A 14,396-nucleotide genomic window follows, 5' to 3' on the forward strand; every position below is an offset into this window, starting at 1 on the left:
GTGGTGAGGGATGTTTGACCTTCACAGCCTTCTGGTGGCCAGTGAGGTTTTGGGGAGCTCTGGGGACACCAAATGAATCCTCTTTGCTGTCGTCCTCCTAAGAGGAACCGAAGTTTGGCTTTCAAACCATTGCAGCATCGCCTCAGGAAATGTGTTGAGATGAGAAAAACCACCTTGGGCCACCTCCCTCTGAGCAACCCTTTGGGCACAGCAGCTCACTCAAGGTCTGTTTCCATCTAGTTTCAGAGGTTTTATATTTCCTTACAAACATGAACAATGTATCACCATAGCCAAAAAAAAACCCCTTCAGCTGGAATGATGTTAAAATCAAACCCACCAAACCTACGTTAAACAGGAAGGTAGTTCTTCCTTGGAAATTTAGGAAGAGGGTTAGTGAGCTGTGATTATTTCTACATCATTGCTGCTGTTGGAAGGCACAATCAAGAACGTGGAAAAGATCTGCACCAGGAAATGGTAGGGAAAAAAGTGAGAGAGGAAAACCCTAAGTGTTATGAATAAAAAAGGAAAAAGTGGTTTGTTTTTTTTCAAATTTTTGCACCAAATCATTTTCATTACTGGGTTACCTGCCTGGCACGTAAGATATTTTATGCCATATCTATTCGTGGAAATTTTTACAGCCCATGCCCAGCAATTTTAGTTTTATTATAATCTTTACTCTCTTGCTAGGGACGGAAGAGTTCTCTGAGCACAGCACTCTTAAGCATCCTCCTTTCTCACCAAGGATTCCTCCAACGGCTCCCGGCTTTCCACTCATTTACAGACATTTCTATAAATTCCGGTTGCAAAGGGATCTTCACCGTCTTTTTATCCCTCTTTCCTACTTGAATCCGGCCGTTCCATGGGAGCTGCCGTTCTCTGGCAGCTGCTGGAGCACGGCTGAGCTCATCCCCTGCAAGGGCCTCCCTGGGCTCGCCCTTCATGCCCTGCGGGGATTTTTCTTAGATGTCTTTGTTTTCTCTCCCAATCAAAGCAACTATTTCACTGAGGTTTCAAACACAGCCTTTTCAGCATCTTTCAGGCTGCCCGGAGGCTTCTTGTCTCTCTGGGCTGCTCCTTTGGGTGCTTTTCTTTCCTCATTTTTGCTTTTTTTGAGGTTAAATACTCACATGTTGAAAGTATTAGGTCCCACAACGTGGTTAAATATAATTGTGCTGTGGTCACTTTTACAGAGCAGCTCCCACAAACAGCTTTGGAACTGGGTCCTTTGCACCTAATCCGGGAAGGCAAATGCTCTGGTGGGTGCCAGGACCAGCTGTTCTGACAATCGCCATTGTACAGCAAGAAAAATGTACATTTTACAGAGGAAAAATATAATCTCTGCATCTCCTGGCATTATCCACAATGACCTGTCAGAGCTGCTCTGCTGCATCACCTCAGGCAAGGGAAGGACCTGCAGAAGATGTGCTCTGGTCCCCGGGTCCATCAGGGCGGGGCTGTTGCTGAAACCCTTCCCTGAGGTGTTGTGAGGTGTTTGCTGACAGATGTGCAGCCAAACATCTGGGCTGGAAAGGGGCTCAGCACTGTGATGGACAGCTGGGTCTGTGTGATGTCACCTGTGGGCAGCTCATCTGGAGCACTGAGCCCAGATCTGGGCGTCTCCAACACAAGAAAGCCTTGGAGCTGCTGGAGAGAGTCCAGAGGAGGCCGTGGAGATGCTCCAAGGGCTGGAGCCATGGGCAGGGACACTTTCCACCAGATCAGATTCCTCCAAACCCTGTCCAACCTGGCCTTGGATGCTTCCAGGGATCCAGGGGCAGCCACAGCTTCTCTGGGCACCCTGGGCCAGGGCCTCACCACCCTCACAGGGAACAATTCCTTCCCAATATCCCATCTATCCCTGCCCTCTGGCAGTGGGAAGCCATTCCCTGTGTCCTGTCCCTCCATGCCTTGTCCCAAGTCCCTCTCAAGCTCTCCTGGAGCCCCTTTAGGCACTGGAAGGAGCTCTGAGGTGTTCCCAGAGCCTTCTCTTCTCCAGGATGTAGCTTTGTTGGAGACCTGAGGAGTTTCTTAGTAAAAGAGGCTCCTGGGTGCTGAAATCCAGCAGAGAAAAGTGCAGCCAAACCGGTGGCTGGGAGGCAGCCAGAGCAACTGGAAGCTGGCAGAGAAACTGGGGAGGGTGGCTAGCTCTGGGAATTTCTTCTGGAAGGCCTTCTGGCTTTCTCCTTCTCTGCCTGGTGTAGTTCCAGGGTGATGATGGCACAGGATTTATTCCTGGCTCGGAACACAGGAGAAGAGACCGAGGAAAGACAGCTGAGACACCTCAGGGTGGGAATGACGGTGCTGGGGGACAGGAGGGGATGACGTGATGAGGTTCACACATCTCCTGTGGGTGACAAGAAGGGTCACACTGTGCCTGCATGGACCCTGGCAGCTTTCTCACGGCTGAATTTGCAAAAATGGTTCTTCTACATCCCACTCTCAGCTCTGGAAGGGGCTTTGGTGCCCATTAGAGGCTGAGTTGTGCTTTGTATGCTAAAAATTGGATTTTCTAGGAATGGGCCACGTGGTATTTGCTGCTGTGGAGGACAGAGGCAGCCAAGGCTGAGCTTCCCTTGGCTCCAGAGCCCTAATTACACCCCTGACTTTATTAAAATGCTTCGCTGGAGCTGGGCCCAGGAGCTCAACATCATTAACTAATGAAACACAAATACGGGCATGGCAGTGGGACAGGAGGGAAAGCAGGTTGTCCTTTACACCCAAAGGGCCCCCAAACCCAACCAGACGGAGTTGAGGCTGCAAAGATGCCAAGTTCCTGGTGAAAAGCAGTGCTGGAGACTGACAGAGAGCCTGGGGATGCTCCCACGAGTAGGGACAACCAGGCAAGGACATTTCTGAGCAGTTTGGTGGCTCCTGTTACACAGCAGAGCCTGGGCTTTCTTGCCAGTTGCAAAAAAACCTCAATAAAATTTAAAAAACCAACAATAAATATATGAAAGCCCCTGAACATAGGTACATCCAACAGCCCAGCTGATGTACCAAGTTTTGGGAGCTTCCTGCAGCATTTTGTGAAAACCACCAAAACCATCAGTGATATTTTGACTTAATTAAACCCCTCTTCGTGGCTTTTCCTGTAGCGACCTGCTGGGGATTTATTTTCTAAAAACCATCAGGCATGGAGGCTGCAGGGCTGGAATTCGGGATAAAAAGCAAATGCACACAAGAGGTCCCCTGCAACCTCCGACGCTCGGGATCCCATTTCACAACGGCCTCATCTCTGTGGTAGGGCGGGAAAGGAACGGGATTAATTTATGGCTCTGTGCACGGCATGTCCCAGCTGCCACCTAGTGCTCATCCCTGCGGCACAGGGACATCACGGCCGTCCCACGGGGGACATCGGGGTGGGCTCGTCCCCGCGCACAACAACTTGGGGGACACGAGGGTGGGCTTGTGCCAGTGCACAAGAACCCGGGGAACAGTGGGGTGGGCTTGTGCCAGTTCTGAAAAACCCGGGGCACATCAGGATGGGCTCGTGCCCACCGCACAAGAACCCGGGGGACGCCGGAGCGGGCTTGTGCCGGTGCACGACAATTTGGGGGATAGCGGGATGGGCTTGTGGCAGCGCACAGTAGCTCCAGGGGTCTCGGGCTGGTGAAGCCCCGTCGGTCTCTGTGTCCCCAAGCCCCCGAGGGTGACGCAAGCACCGTGATGTCACACTGCTCGGGGAGGGGACACTGGGGAGGTGCCCGGGGAGGCCGGGGAGGCCGGGGAGGGGCGGGCGGAGCAGGACCGGCCGCGGCCGCTCTTTCCTCCTCCTCCTCCTCCTTCTCCTCTTCCTCCTCCTCCTCCTTCTCCTCCCCTTCCTCCCTCCTCCTCCTCCTCCTCCTCCCTGTCCTGCTCCCAGGATGCGCGGGGCCGTCCCCAGGCTCAGCCTGGCACTGCTGGCGGCGGAGAGCGGCGCCCGTGAGTGAGCGCGCAGGATGCGCGGGGACGCGGGGGGCTGCGCTGCCGCGGAGGAGGGGGGAAGGCGGATAGGATGCTGGCAGTGACCCCTCTGCGGCCATCCCGGGGGATTCGGGTCACCCCCGGGAGCCGGGAGGAGGGGGGTCACCCCTGCGCCCCCGCGCTTGGGGAGATGCGCGGTTCTGCCCGCGGTGTCCCGGTGGGCGCGGGCGTTCGGCACCCCCGAGGGCCCAGCCGTCCTCTTGGATTTTTAATACGAAAAATAGATTCCTCCTCCCTCCCCCACTTATTTATTTATTTATTTGGTTATTTTGGAGCCCGAGCTTTTTTATCAGAGCCCTTCTTGGGGCCCGGCCCCTCGGTGGCGGTGGCTGTGCCACAGCTGACAAAGCCACCGGGAGCAGGCTTGGAGCTGGAGATAAGGACAAGGGCTGCGAACCCCCTGGGCGGGCTGGGAGATGGAGTTCTGGCGGGAATGGCTTCAAACTGACAGAGAGTTGGTTTAGATTGGATATTAGGGGGAAATCCTTCCCCGTGAGGGTGGGGAGACCCTGGCACAGGTTGCCCAGAGAAGCTGTGGCTGCCTCATCCCTGGATGCGTCCAAGGCCAGGTTGGACGAGGCTTGGAGCAACCTGGGATAGTGGAAGGTGTCCCTGCCCATGGCAGGGAGTGGAATGAGATAAGCTTTAAGGTCCCTTCTGACCCAAACCAGTCTGGGATTCTCTGGTTGTGAATGGCACCTCTCAGTTGCTGGGGGTTGTGGCTGTGTCATCCCTCAGCGCTGCCTCTCTGCCTTTCTCCAGGGCTCTGTGCCATCATCCACTACCTTGTCCGTGGGCAGCTGGGCTGGTTCGGGCTGACCATCGCCTGCCTGGTGCCCGGCTACGCTGCCCAGCTCCTCAGCATCCTCTGGTTCCGGGCAGACGGACACTCGCCTGGCTGCTGGCTCCTGGCACTCCACCTCCTGCAGCTGGGCCTCTGGAAGCGGTGAGAGATGCTCCCCATGATCCACCCCGCCTCCACAACCTGGCTGCAGCCCCAAACTTCCCCAAAGCAGGGTGGGCAGCTTGTGATGGTGACCCTTGCAGGTACTGGGATGTTCTGCGGGTGGAGACAGGCGGCAGTGCCGGGGAGGTGCTGGCTCAGCTCGGGGACGTTTGTGTCCTGCGGCTCCTGGAGGCCCTGCTGCAGACCCTGCCTCACCTCCTGCTCCAGGCCTATGTTGTGGTGGCTGTGGACCCAGCAGGCTTCATCCCTGGTGAGTTCCCAGGAGGATGGTTCATGCTGGGGAGGGGTGATGCGTTTGGGTGAGGGATGTGTGTGTCCTCTGGATGGAGGAACGTGCGGCAAAGGGACTGGGAAGCCTCGATGTGGAGCAGCAGGGACAAGTGTGGCTGAAAGATCTGCTGTGGCTGAATGCAGAGGTGGCTGCTTTGCCCCAAAGGTGAACTTTCAGGTGTGCAAAGAGGGATGTTGGGTGCCGAGTCATGACATGTGCAAGGTCACACTCGTTCATTGTCCATCTCTGGTCCGATGGCAGCGATTGGGATGGAGCTGCCCTGGGGCTGCAGAGCTCTGCCCATGGAGAGAGCACTCAGAGGGTATCCACAGGGAGATGCCAAGCACACAGAGACCAGAATTAGCAGGATTTAGTTGAAATACTCCAGTTTCATCCCTGGTAACATTGAAGTCAGGCTGGACAGGGCTCGGAGCAACCTGGTCTGGTGGAAGGTGTCCCTGCTCATTGCAGGGGGTTGGACAGGATGGCCTTTAAGGCCTTTGCGTGATTCACTTGCCAGGATCAAGGGGTGTCTGGCTTTTATGGGGATGCTGTGCTACCAACACCTCCTTAACACAGAGAATTGGCCCTGCCATGCATCTGGGCCTCCATCAGAGCCCTGACTGCCCCTGTCCCCTACAGGTGTCAGTGCAGGGCTGTCCCTGCTGTCCCTGGCCTGGGCTTTGGTCTCCTACAGCCATTTCACCTGCCTGCTGAGGCCTGGACACCTGAGCCCGCCGGCCGCCGTCATCCTGTGCCTGCTGCTCTGGAGGACAGGGATGCTGGGCACCCGGGTCCTGGCCCTGGTGCTCTTTGCCAGGCTCTATTCCTTCTGGGTTTTCGCTGTGGCAGGTAAGACCTGAGATCCCGTTCTCCACATTTCACCCCGACATCAGCCCTGCCGTGCTCCTGGTGCTGCGGCTGTTGGCAGCATCCCCCAAGAATGGCTTTGCAAATTCAGTCCCTTTGATGCCATGATGATTTTTTGCCTTTTCTTTTATACCCTTTTTATACCTTTTTATAACTTCTGTACTCTTAGTGCTTTTTGCCTGCATTCTTGGACTTGTTTGTCAAGCTAGGACACTCAACATCTTAGAGGCTTCGTAGTTAGGGATCAGTGTGCCCAGACCCCAAGGTCCTCTCCAGAACACATTCTGTAAACTGAGATAGAACCATCCAGGGGAAGGCTCCTTGGGGAGGGGGGCTCATTTGAGCCTCTCATTGGGGAATTTCTGATAGATATGCTAATTAGTAAGGCCTGTAATGTTATACCTGATCTTTTGGGGGTGTGCATTGTGGTGTGCATTAAGGTGCATTTGACCTGAACGTAGTGCACCTAAGGATCCTTAAAATAAATACCAAGGTAAAATCCCTTTTTCCCTTCTAACTGTGTTTGACTCTTGATTTTAAGACCAGGAAAAGGCATAACCTTCTCCCTGCAGGTGTCCACTGGCTGCTCATGTCCTTCTGGCTGGTGGCCCAGCAGACGGATATCGTGGCCCAGCCGTGCCACTGGAGGCTCTTCAACTGCCTGCTGGGAGCTATGTACATCTTCTGCTACATCAATGTCCGGCCTGGCCCCTCCAAGACCAGGGTGGCCGTGTTTTATGCAGTGAGTACCTGGGATATTTTGTATTGCACACGGATGCAGCTGCTGGGGACAAGCAGCAGCTTCAGACTCTCCATTTTCATCTCTCATATCACCACTTGCTAAAAATCCAGCGTTTTACTGTGTCCTGACAAAGCCATGTGCTCACCAAGGCTGATGTGCCCTTCTGAGCTGCCTTTGATTCCTTAGAGGCAGCCTTACAATGTCAGTGGTAAAAAAAAGGTGAAAACCTTGCAGAAAGTTCAGTTCAACAAGTTCTATGTTTAAAGTGATAAATTAGGTGCAAAATGTAACAGGGGAAGTGTTCAAGGCCAGGTTGGATGGGCTCGGAGCAACCTGGGATAGTGGAAGGTGTCCTTGCCCATGGCAGGGGGTGGAATGAGATGATCTTCAAGGTCCCTTCCAACCCAAACCATTCCGTGGTTCTAAGAATCTATGAAAATCTATAAACTGGGTATTTTCTGTTGTCAGAGGCAGATCTAAAGCCATCAGAAGGAAATAAGTAATGACTCTCTTCCCCCTGCCCTGCAGATAATGCTGATGGAGAACACGCTCCTGCTGCTGTTGGGCACCCGGTTCCTGCAGGCAGAGCTGAGGAACAGCCTGACTGTGACTGGGGCTGTCATGTCAGGGTCTGTAATAGGTAAGAACATTGATTTCAGAGCCTGGATTGCACATTTTGAGAGTAGTTTGAGGAAATGAGCATCCAGACCCTTGTCCCAAGTCCCTCTCCAGCTCTCCTGGAGCCCCTTTAGGCACTGGAAGGGGCTCTGAGATCTCCCTGGATCCTTCTCTTCTCCAGGTGAACACCCCCAACTCTCAGCCTGTCTCCAGAGCAGAGGGGCTCCAGCCCTTGGAGCATCTTTGTGCCAAGCAGGATCATATTTTCCCAGTGGGATGGGGCAGAGGGAAGTCGGGTGGGCTTTGTGCAACTTCCCAGACCCTCAGATCAACTGTGTTAAAGAAATGGGATGGAAAAGGAGCAAATCCTCTGGTCTTGGATGTGTTTAGGATATAAGTAGGAAGGTGTCTTAAAAACCTGCTGGTTGAAAGGCCAGAGGATGGGGATGCTGTGACATGGAAGGTTTCCTGCATCACTCATCTCCCTGCTGGGCAACTCTCAGTCTGCAAATTAATCCAGATTAAATTTGGGCCTGATTGTGCACTTCCTTTCCCAAAAGCTGCTCAAGTGGGATTCTTGCATCCCTATAAATGCTCAAAAGATGTGCTGCTCAGACACCTGATGCTCAGCAGCGTCTTTGCAAAGGTCTTGTTGATCTGGAGGTGCAGCAAGTTCTGGCCTCTTCACACCTGACCAAAATGCTGCTGGGACTCATCACTGACACCTTTCTGCTCCTCTCCAGGTGCCACAGCTCTGGTGATTTACTACAGCCTGCTTCATCCCAAGTCCACGGAGATCTGGCAGGGATTCCTGGAGACAACCTGCAGTGCTGCAACAGCTGGGGATGAGGAGGTGTCTGGAGAGAGCTCCCAAGCTGGGCAGAGTTCAGGGACTTTGGGAGATGAAGAGTCCTTGGCAGGGGAAGAGACCAAGACAGACCCCAAAAATGAGACCAGCTCATCGCTCCTGCAGTCCAAAGGGTGTTTGGAGGACAGCTGGACAGACCATCACCACTGGCTGCTGGTGAAGCTGGCCTTGAAGACGGGAGATCTGTCCGTGATCAACGCAGCTTTCGGAGATGGTGGCGTGGGAGAGGCTTTTCCCGGAGGATGGACAATGGGGAAACCCCCTGGTGTTGAGCCTGGGGCAAACTTTTCCCTCCCCATGAGGGACATCCCTCCCTCTGGGCTTGCAGTGGGGAATGGGGGAGGCGTCAAACCCAGCGCTGGCGCTGTGGGAATGGCACAGGAGGGTGGAGCAGGGCAGGAGCCTGCTTTTCCCCCATCCACATCCCATCCTGGTGGCTTCTCCCCGGATTCAACCGAGAGCTCCTCTGTGTATTTCAGTGCAAGCGCAGGAGGAATCACCTCGCCTGGGACAGGGATGGCCACAGCCACGAGCACAGCCCTGGTGCAAAGGGACAGCGAAGCCCAGCCTGCCCCAGGCTGCCTGGGAAAAGGAGAAGGAGGAGGAAGAGGGGATTTATCCTTTGGGATGGCCAGCATCAGCCCAATCCTGGGCGCCTGTGCCCACAAGTGTCTGCAGAGAAGCTCTTCCCTTGGCAACACAGGCAGCTGTGGGGTGGCAGGTCCCCCCAGAGAGGGATCAGAGCCCACAGGGACAGAGGGTGCCCTTGTGGGGTGCCATCACCTTTGGGACACCCACCCCTGTGGCCTGCAGGGGACTGTCATGAGGAGCAAGCTGAGGTCACCGTGCTTCACCTCCACTCCCAAGGCTGGCCCTAAATGCCCCCAGCGAGGACTGGGGGAGCTGGGAGAGGGGACAGACCTGTCTGGGTTGCCAGGGTGACCCTGTAAATGGCTGCACTGTCACTTTGGGTCAGCTTTGGGGTGACTGTCTCGTCAATAGAGTATGGCAGGAGGTGGTGGGACGAAGACTGTCCCCACAGTGCCCCTGCCACAGGGCTGATGTGCTCCTCCATCACTGGGACATCACCTTCCTTCTCAGTACATCTCCTTGCAGTTTTGAAGAACTTCAAAAGCCTTAAAAAGCCATAAAAATCCAGGGCTGGTTATTTTTTGAGCTTATTTATGTCACAGTCCTGCCAGGCAGCCGGAGCCTTCTGCCTTTGGTGTATTTGTGACAATGACTTGAAGTGTGTCCTTTAACCAGTGCCTGCACAGGCTGCTGGCCTGTCCCAGTGTGGAGATCTGGTTGCTGTCTCCAGGGGCTGCACTGCTGGCCAAAGCAGTTCTCTCAGAACAAATAAGTGCCCAAACCAGAAAAATGGTGAGTTTTACTCCCAGGTGTCCTTCCTTCCAGGCAGAGTAAGGCCTCAAGTAAGGCTCAGCATTGCTTGATTTGTTTTTCCCCACCAGGTTTATCTTGAGACCTTTTCCAAATCCATTTTTGGGGGTCTCATAGGATTGCAGATCCTCTTCATGCTGCAGACCAGAACCTCAGGACCTGAAATTACAGCCAAAAGCCATGTCCTGCTGCTTGCCCACTGTTCTGCTTCCTCAAGTGGCCTTTCCTCTCCAGCCTCCTCCTTGTCCCCTTCCAGCTGCAGATCACAGGATCCCAGAATTATTTGGGTTGGAAGGGACCTTAAAGCTCATCCAGTTCCAACCCCTGCCACAGGCAGGGACCCCTTCCACTAGACCAGGTTACCAGGTTATGATCCACATCTGCCTGGATGCTTCCCCCTAAACTTAGCCTCAGGCCAAATCTCAAACCAGTTCTCCTGCCACCGTGAAATCCCCAGTGCAGGCAGGGTTTATTTATCTCAGGAACTAAAACCATCAGTACCGTGGTCCCAGAAATAGTCAGTGCTTCCCACCAGGCTGGCTGGGCATGGATTTGTGCCCAGGACACAGGTTGATGCCCAGGACATGCAGGACATGGCTTGACATGTTAATTGAGGTGTGAGCAGCTAGACTCACCACCAAGCTCACGTGTGCCAGCTGGAGCACATCTGGCTGTGCTCTGCAGCTGTTGTCCCACTGTAGGCAGGACTCTGGTGGTGCCACAGGGCTGGAAAGGCAGCAGGAAGAACACAGGCATGTGATGAATTATTAAAAAAAGCTTCCACGATGCATTCACTGCTCAGGGCTGACCCTGCCAGATGTTTCCTTGAAAACCCACGTGGTGCTGGATGTGGAGTGAAGCCGCATTCCAAGGTGATGAAGGCTCCCTGTCTCCAACTGAACCCCAGCCCCCCATGCTGTGGCTGTGCTCTGCAGGCAGGAGCAGTTCCAGTGGCTTTTCCAGAGCCCTTCTCACTGTGTGGATCACACAGAAGGCAGCAGCGCTGCCGGGCCATTACAGGAATTTTTATCTCGCTTGGTTTTCTACTTTTGATAATATATAATTATGCTTCAAAAAAACCCTAAACCAGCCTTTGCTGTGTCTGTGTCTCATGTTGGGGTGCACATAGGTGTGGATGGGTCTCCCTTCCCACTCTTGGCTCCTGCAGCCCCAGGATTCCCAGTCGGGATTTCCAGCGCGAGGGTGAAGAAGGGACGTGGGCAACAGGAGGGAATGGCATGAAAATGTGTCAGGGAAGGCTAAGGTTGGGTGTTTAAAAAAGATTCAGCCAGCATGAAACTGTCCCACAGGCCAGTCAGAAAAGAAGCAGACAATTTTGAGAAAGTAAAGAATACTTTTGTGCGCAGGAGTCAGGTGTAAACAAGGGCTTTGATTTCTCAAAGCACACCCACAATGCAGAGGTGCACCATGAGCTGACACCTCTGACCTCAGAGGAGGCGGTTGTGGAAATCCTGGGGAGGTCAAGGAGTGGCAAAAAAGAAGGGGGGAATCTGGGGACAGAGTGGGGATGAAGGCTGGGGTAGGGAGAGGGTGTTTGTGTGAGGGCTGTGTTCCCATGGCTTTGCTCCCTGACGATGAGAGTTGGTCACTGGAGAGCTGTGCTCCCCTTCACCTTCTCCTTGGGAGCAATGTGGATAATATGGATTGTCTGTCCTGAAAGGCTTCCAGCCTTTGTGAGAGCCTTGCTGCACCCAGGGTCCAAGTCCTGCGTGCTGGTACAGCCCCAGCCCTGAGCCACAGGCCTCCACCTGTAGAAATAATCTGTATTTAATCAGAGAGTCACAGAATGGGTTGGGCAGGAAGGGGCCTTAAAGCTCATCTCATTCCAGCCCCCTGCCATGGGCAGGGACATCTTCCACTATCCCAGGTGGCTCCAAGCCCCGTCCAGCCTGGCCTTGGACACTTCCAGGGATCCAGGGGCAGCCACAGCTTCTCTGGGCACCCTGTGCCAGGGTCTCCCCGCCCTCACAAGGAAGGATTTCTTCCCAACATCCAATCTAAACCTGCTCTTTGGTGAATTCTAAAGCCCTGTTTGAAGGAGGAGGACTCCAGCAGCACATCACAGCTCCAGAAACCCCTCCCCACCCTTCCCAACTTTTGGGGGGTGAAACTGAAGATGCCCCAATGACCTGGTGCACATTCAGATTTTTCCCAATGCTGCCAGACCGGGAAAATCACGCTGGGGAGGAGTTTCTCCCCAAAACTCCTTGTCCCTTTGCCACCAGAGGGAGATGCTGCTCAAGGTCCAGACCCTGCGGTGCACATCCAGTGCCTGTGTTACGGAATCACAGAACCATTTAGGTTGGAAAAGCCCTTTAAGCTCATCGAGTCCAACCATCCCCCAGCACTGCCAAGGCCACCACTGACCCATGTCCCCACGTGCCACATCCACACGGCTTTTAAATCCCTCCAGGGATGGGGACTGGAGAGGAGAGGGACGTACAGGACTGATGCTGCTGCGGCATTGCACTGGGAGCCAGTGGGAATGAAATGGGAGCTCTGGGATACTGGAGGTGGAGTGCACAGAGAGTGCCTGGAGGAATGAGACCCTGGCTGTGGCATCTCGTTTTACTTCCCAGGCATCACCGGGCAATGGGGAATGTTTGAAAATCACTGGCAGGGTCTTGCCAAGCTGGTATTCAGGAAGAGTCATCCACGTGTAAATATTCCATGGTGCCTTCAGGTCCAAAGGTGTGTGTGTGAGGGGAGATGCCCCAGATCACACTGGATGCAGGATGGGACCCTGGCGGTTTGGTAGAACTGGCTCCAGCTGTCCCCACCATGGTGCTGAGTCCTGATTTTGGCACTGTTTCCCTGGAGCTGTGCCCAGGTGGGTGATCTGGTCACTCCCCACTCTGGTCTGTCCTCACATCAACCCATGGAGTGCAGAAATCCCACAAATTCCAGGTCACTGCTCTGTGTGGAGCAACGTGGAGGCCTGGGCCAGTCCAATCCCAGGATGGAAAACTGCAGCTGGCAGAGGGGCAATGGCCCAACTCCTCCAGGGAACCTGCTGGTGTATCTTCCAAATGCCCCAAATGCTTGAGGAGACCCGGCCAGACCCTCTGCTCCTTCTGCAGCATCTCCCATAAAGCTTTTTTTGGATGAGGAATGTTATCCTGAGCTAGACCAGGATCTGCCCAGCTTTTGGGGGTGCTCATCACCAACGTTTGGGCTTCAGCCACCCACAGAAGGGCTGGAGCGAGGGGATATCTCCATCCCACTACACTCAGACAGATTGTCCAGTGCTTTTGCCTGCTCTAGAATAGAAAATTTCTGCTCATTTGCCTCCTGTGAACCTTTTCTTTTCCATTTTGTTTCTTAAGGAAACCCTCTCCCTCCCTTTAGAGAGGTGGAGGGTCATGCCCCAGCCCAGGAGAGCTCAATGCTACAGGTGAGAGGAGCTCTCCAGGGAAACACAGGAGCAGGAACTGAGCATGAATTTTGACAATGCAGGGAGTGACCCACGGGCTCCCCAGGAGAACTGGCCATGCCACTCTCTGGTGATCTGGAAAAAAGAGCAAACAGGCAGGAACAAAGGCTATGTCCCTAAGAAATGAAACAATACCCAGGTGACTGCCTGGGTTTGGGAATGTGGGAATGTGGCTGTCCTGACCGCTGGCGCCGTCCCCTCGGCTTGTTTTTAATGGGTCACTCTCGTCCCTCTTTCAAGGCGAAATAAAGCAGGATGGAGTTGTACCAACACGGCTCGAGGGTGGCAGCAGCCCTGCCCCGGCCCTGCTGCAATCTCACCTTCCAGCAGCCCAGTTTCTGAGTACTGTCCCTGGGTGCCAGGTTTTGGGCTGGATGAAAAACATTCCCTCCAGCTCCAAGATGATGTAACACCCCCCACCCCACCCCAAAACTAGCTCAAGAAAGATTTCCCCAGAAAAAAACAAACATCTTTTCACTTCCAACAACATTGAAACACAATACTTGGACATTACAGAAAACAGAATTATTTGCCCTGGGGCTGTTGTTATTTGTTTGTTTTTTCCGAGCTGGAACTTTGGATATTTTTTCCCCCTTTAATTAAATTTGGTTTGCTGCAAATCCCTTTCTGGTGCCTTCAGTGTTCCTGTAAAAGGCAGGGCCCAGGCTGCAGCTCTGTGCCCATGGCTCCAAGGCTAAACAATACCACGGAGGGGGGGAGCAGAGGGTAAGCCCAGCTAATCAGGACTTGCCTAATAGGACCGAGTGCTTAATGAGGACCCAGGGACTCTGCTTCCCGGGCTGGATTTGGCTGGAGGAAAATGCTTTGTGCTCTCAGCACCAGGTTTGAGATGGCTCAAGTTCCCTCAAATGTGCTGGAGTGGTGTTTTCCCCCTCCTGTGAATCCATCCTCACTGGACACAAGACGGATCTGTGAGGGATCCGTGGGGATCCAGGGATGTTTGGAGGAGCTGAACAAGACCCTGGAAGCAAAAGGATCCAGTGCTTGTTTTGCTTGAAGGGAGATCTTTCAAATCAAAACACTGTTTATACCTTGATTTTCCTAAGCAAAGCCACCAAAGGGCCCTGCCCACTCCCCTAATGTCCTTGGAGCTCCCTGAGGAGCTTTGGGGAGGATTTTAGGGATTGACTTCAATAAATAACAGCAAATGTTCCACTGTTCTGCCCTGGAGACCTGTTTGGATTGTCCCCACTGCTACAGCCCAAGCGGAGCTGGGGTGTG

The 14,396-nt window shown here is 53.9% G+C and overlaps 1 protein-coding gene across 1 annotated transcript; it reads left to right on the forward strand.

Annotated features, from left to right (window-relative positions):
* Window positions 1-3,801: 3,801 nt before the first annotated feature.
* On the forward strand, window positions 3,802-10,791 carry XKR5 (XK related 5). The gene is made up of 7 exons (XM_032104499.1): window positions 3,802-3,921; window positions 4,726-4,909; window positions 5,011-5,180; window positions 5,844-6,053; window positions 6,644-6,813; window positions 7,342-7,453; window positions 8,175-10,791. Exons 1-7 carry the CDS (start codon window positions 3,864-3,866, stop codon window positions 9,239-9,241), a joined length of 1,971 nt encoding a protein of 656 aa, XP_031960390.1. The 5' UTR covers window positions 3,802-3,863; the 3' UTR covers window positions 9,242-10,791.
* Window positions 10,792-14,396: the final 3,605 nt, after the last annotated feature.

Source organism: Corvus moneduloides, chromosome 3 (assembly GCF_009650955.1).
Source record: "Corvus moneduloides isolate bCorMon1 chromosome 3, bCorMon1.pri, whole genome shotgun sequence".
Lineage (NCBI taxonomy): Eukaryota > Metazoa > Chordata > Aves > Passeriformes > Corvidae > Corvus > Corvus moneduloides.

Coding starts and splice junctions, on each gene's coding strand:
- XKR5 (XM_032104499.1), top strand. CDS start 3,864: ATGCGCGGGGCCGTCCCCAGGCTCAGCCTGGCACTGCTGGCGGCGGAG. Junction 4,910..5,010: donor CAGCTGGGCCTCTGGAAGCG/GTGAGAGATGCT, acceptor TGACCCTTGCAG/GTACTGGGATGTTCTGCGGG. Junction 7,454..8,174: donor CATGTCAGGGTCTGTAATAG/GTAAGAACATTG, acceptor GCTCCTCTCCAG/GTGCCACAGCTCTGGTGATT.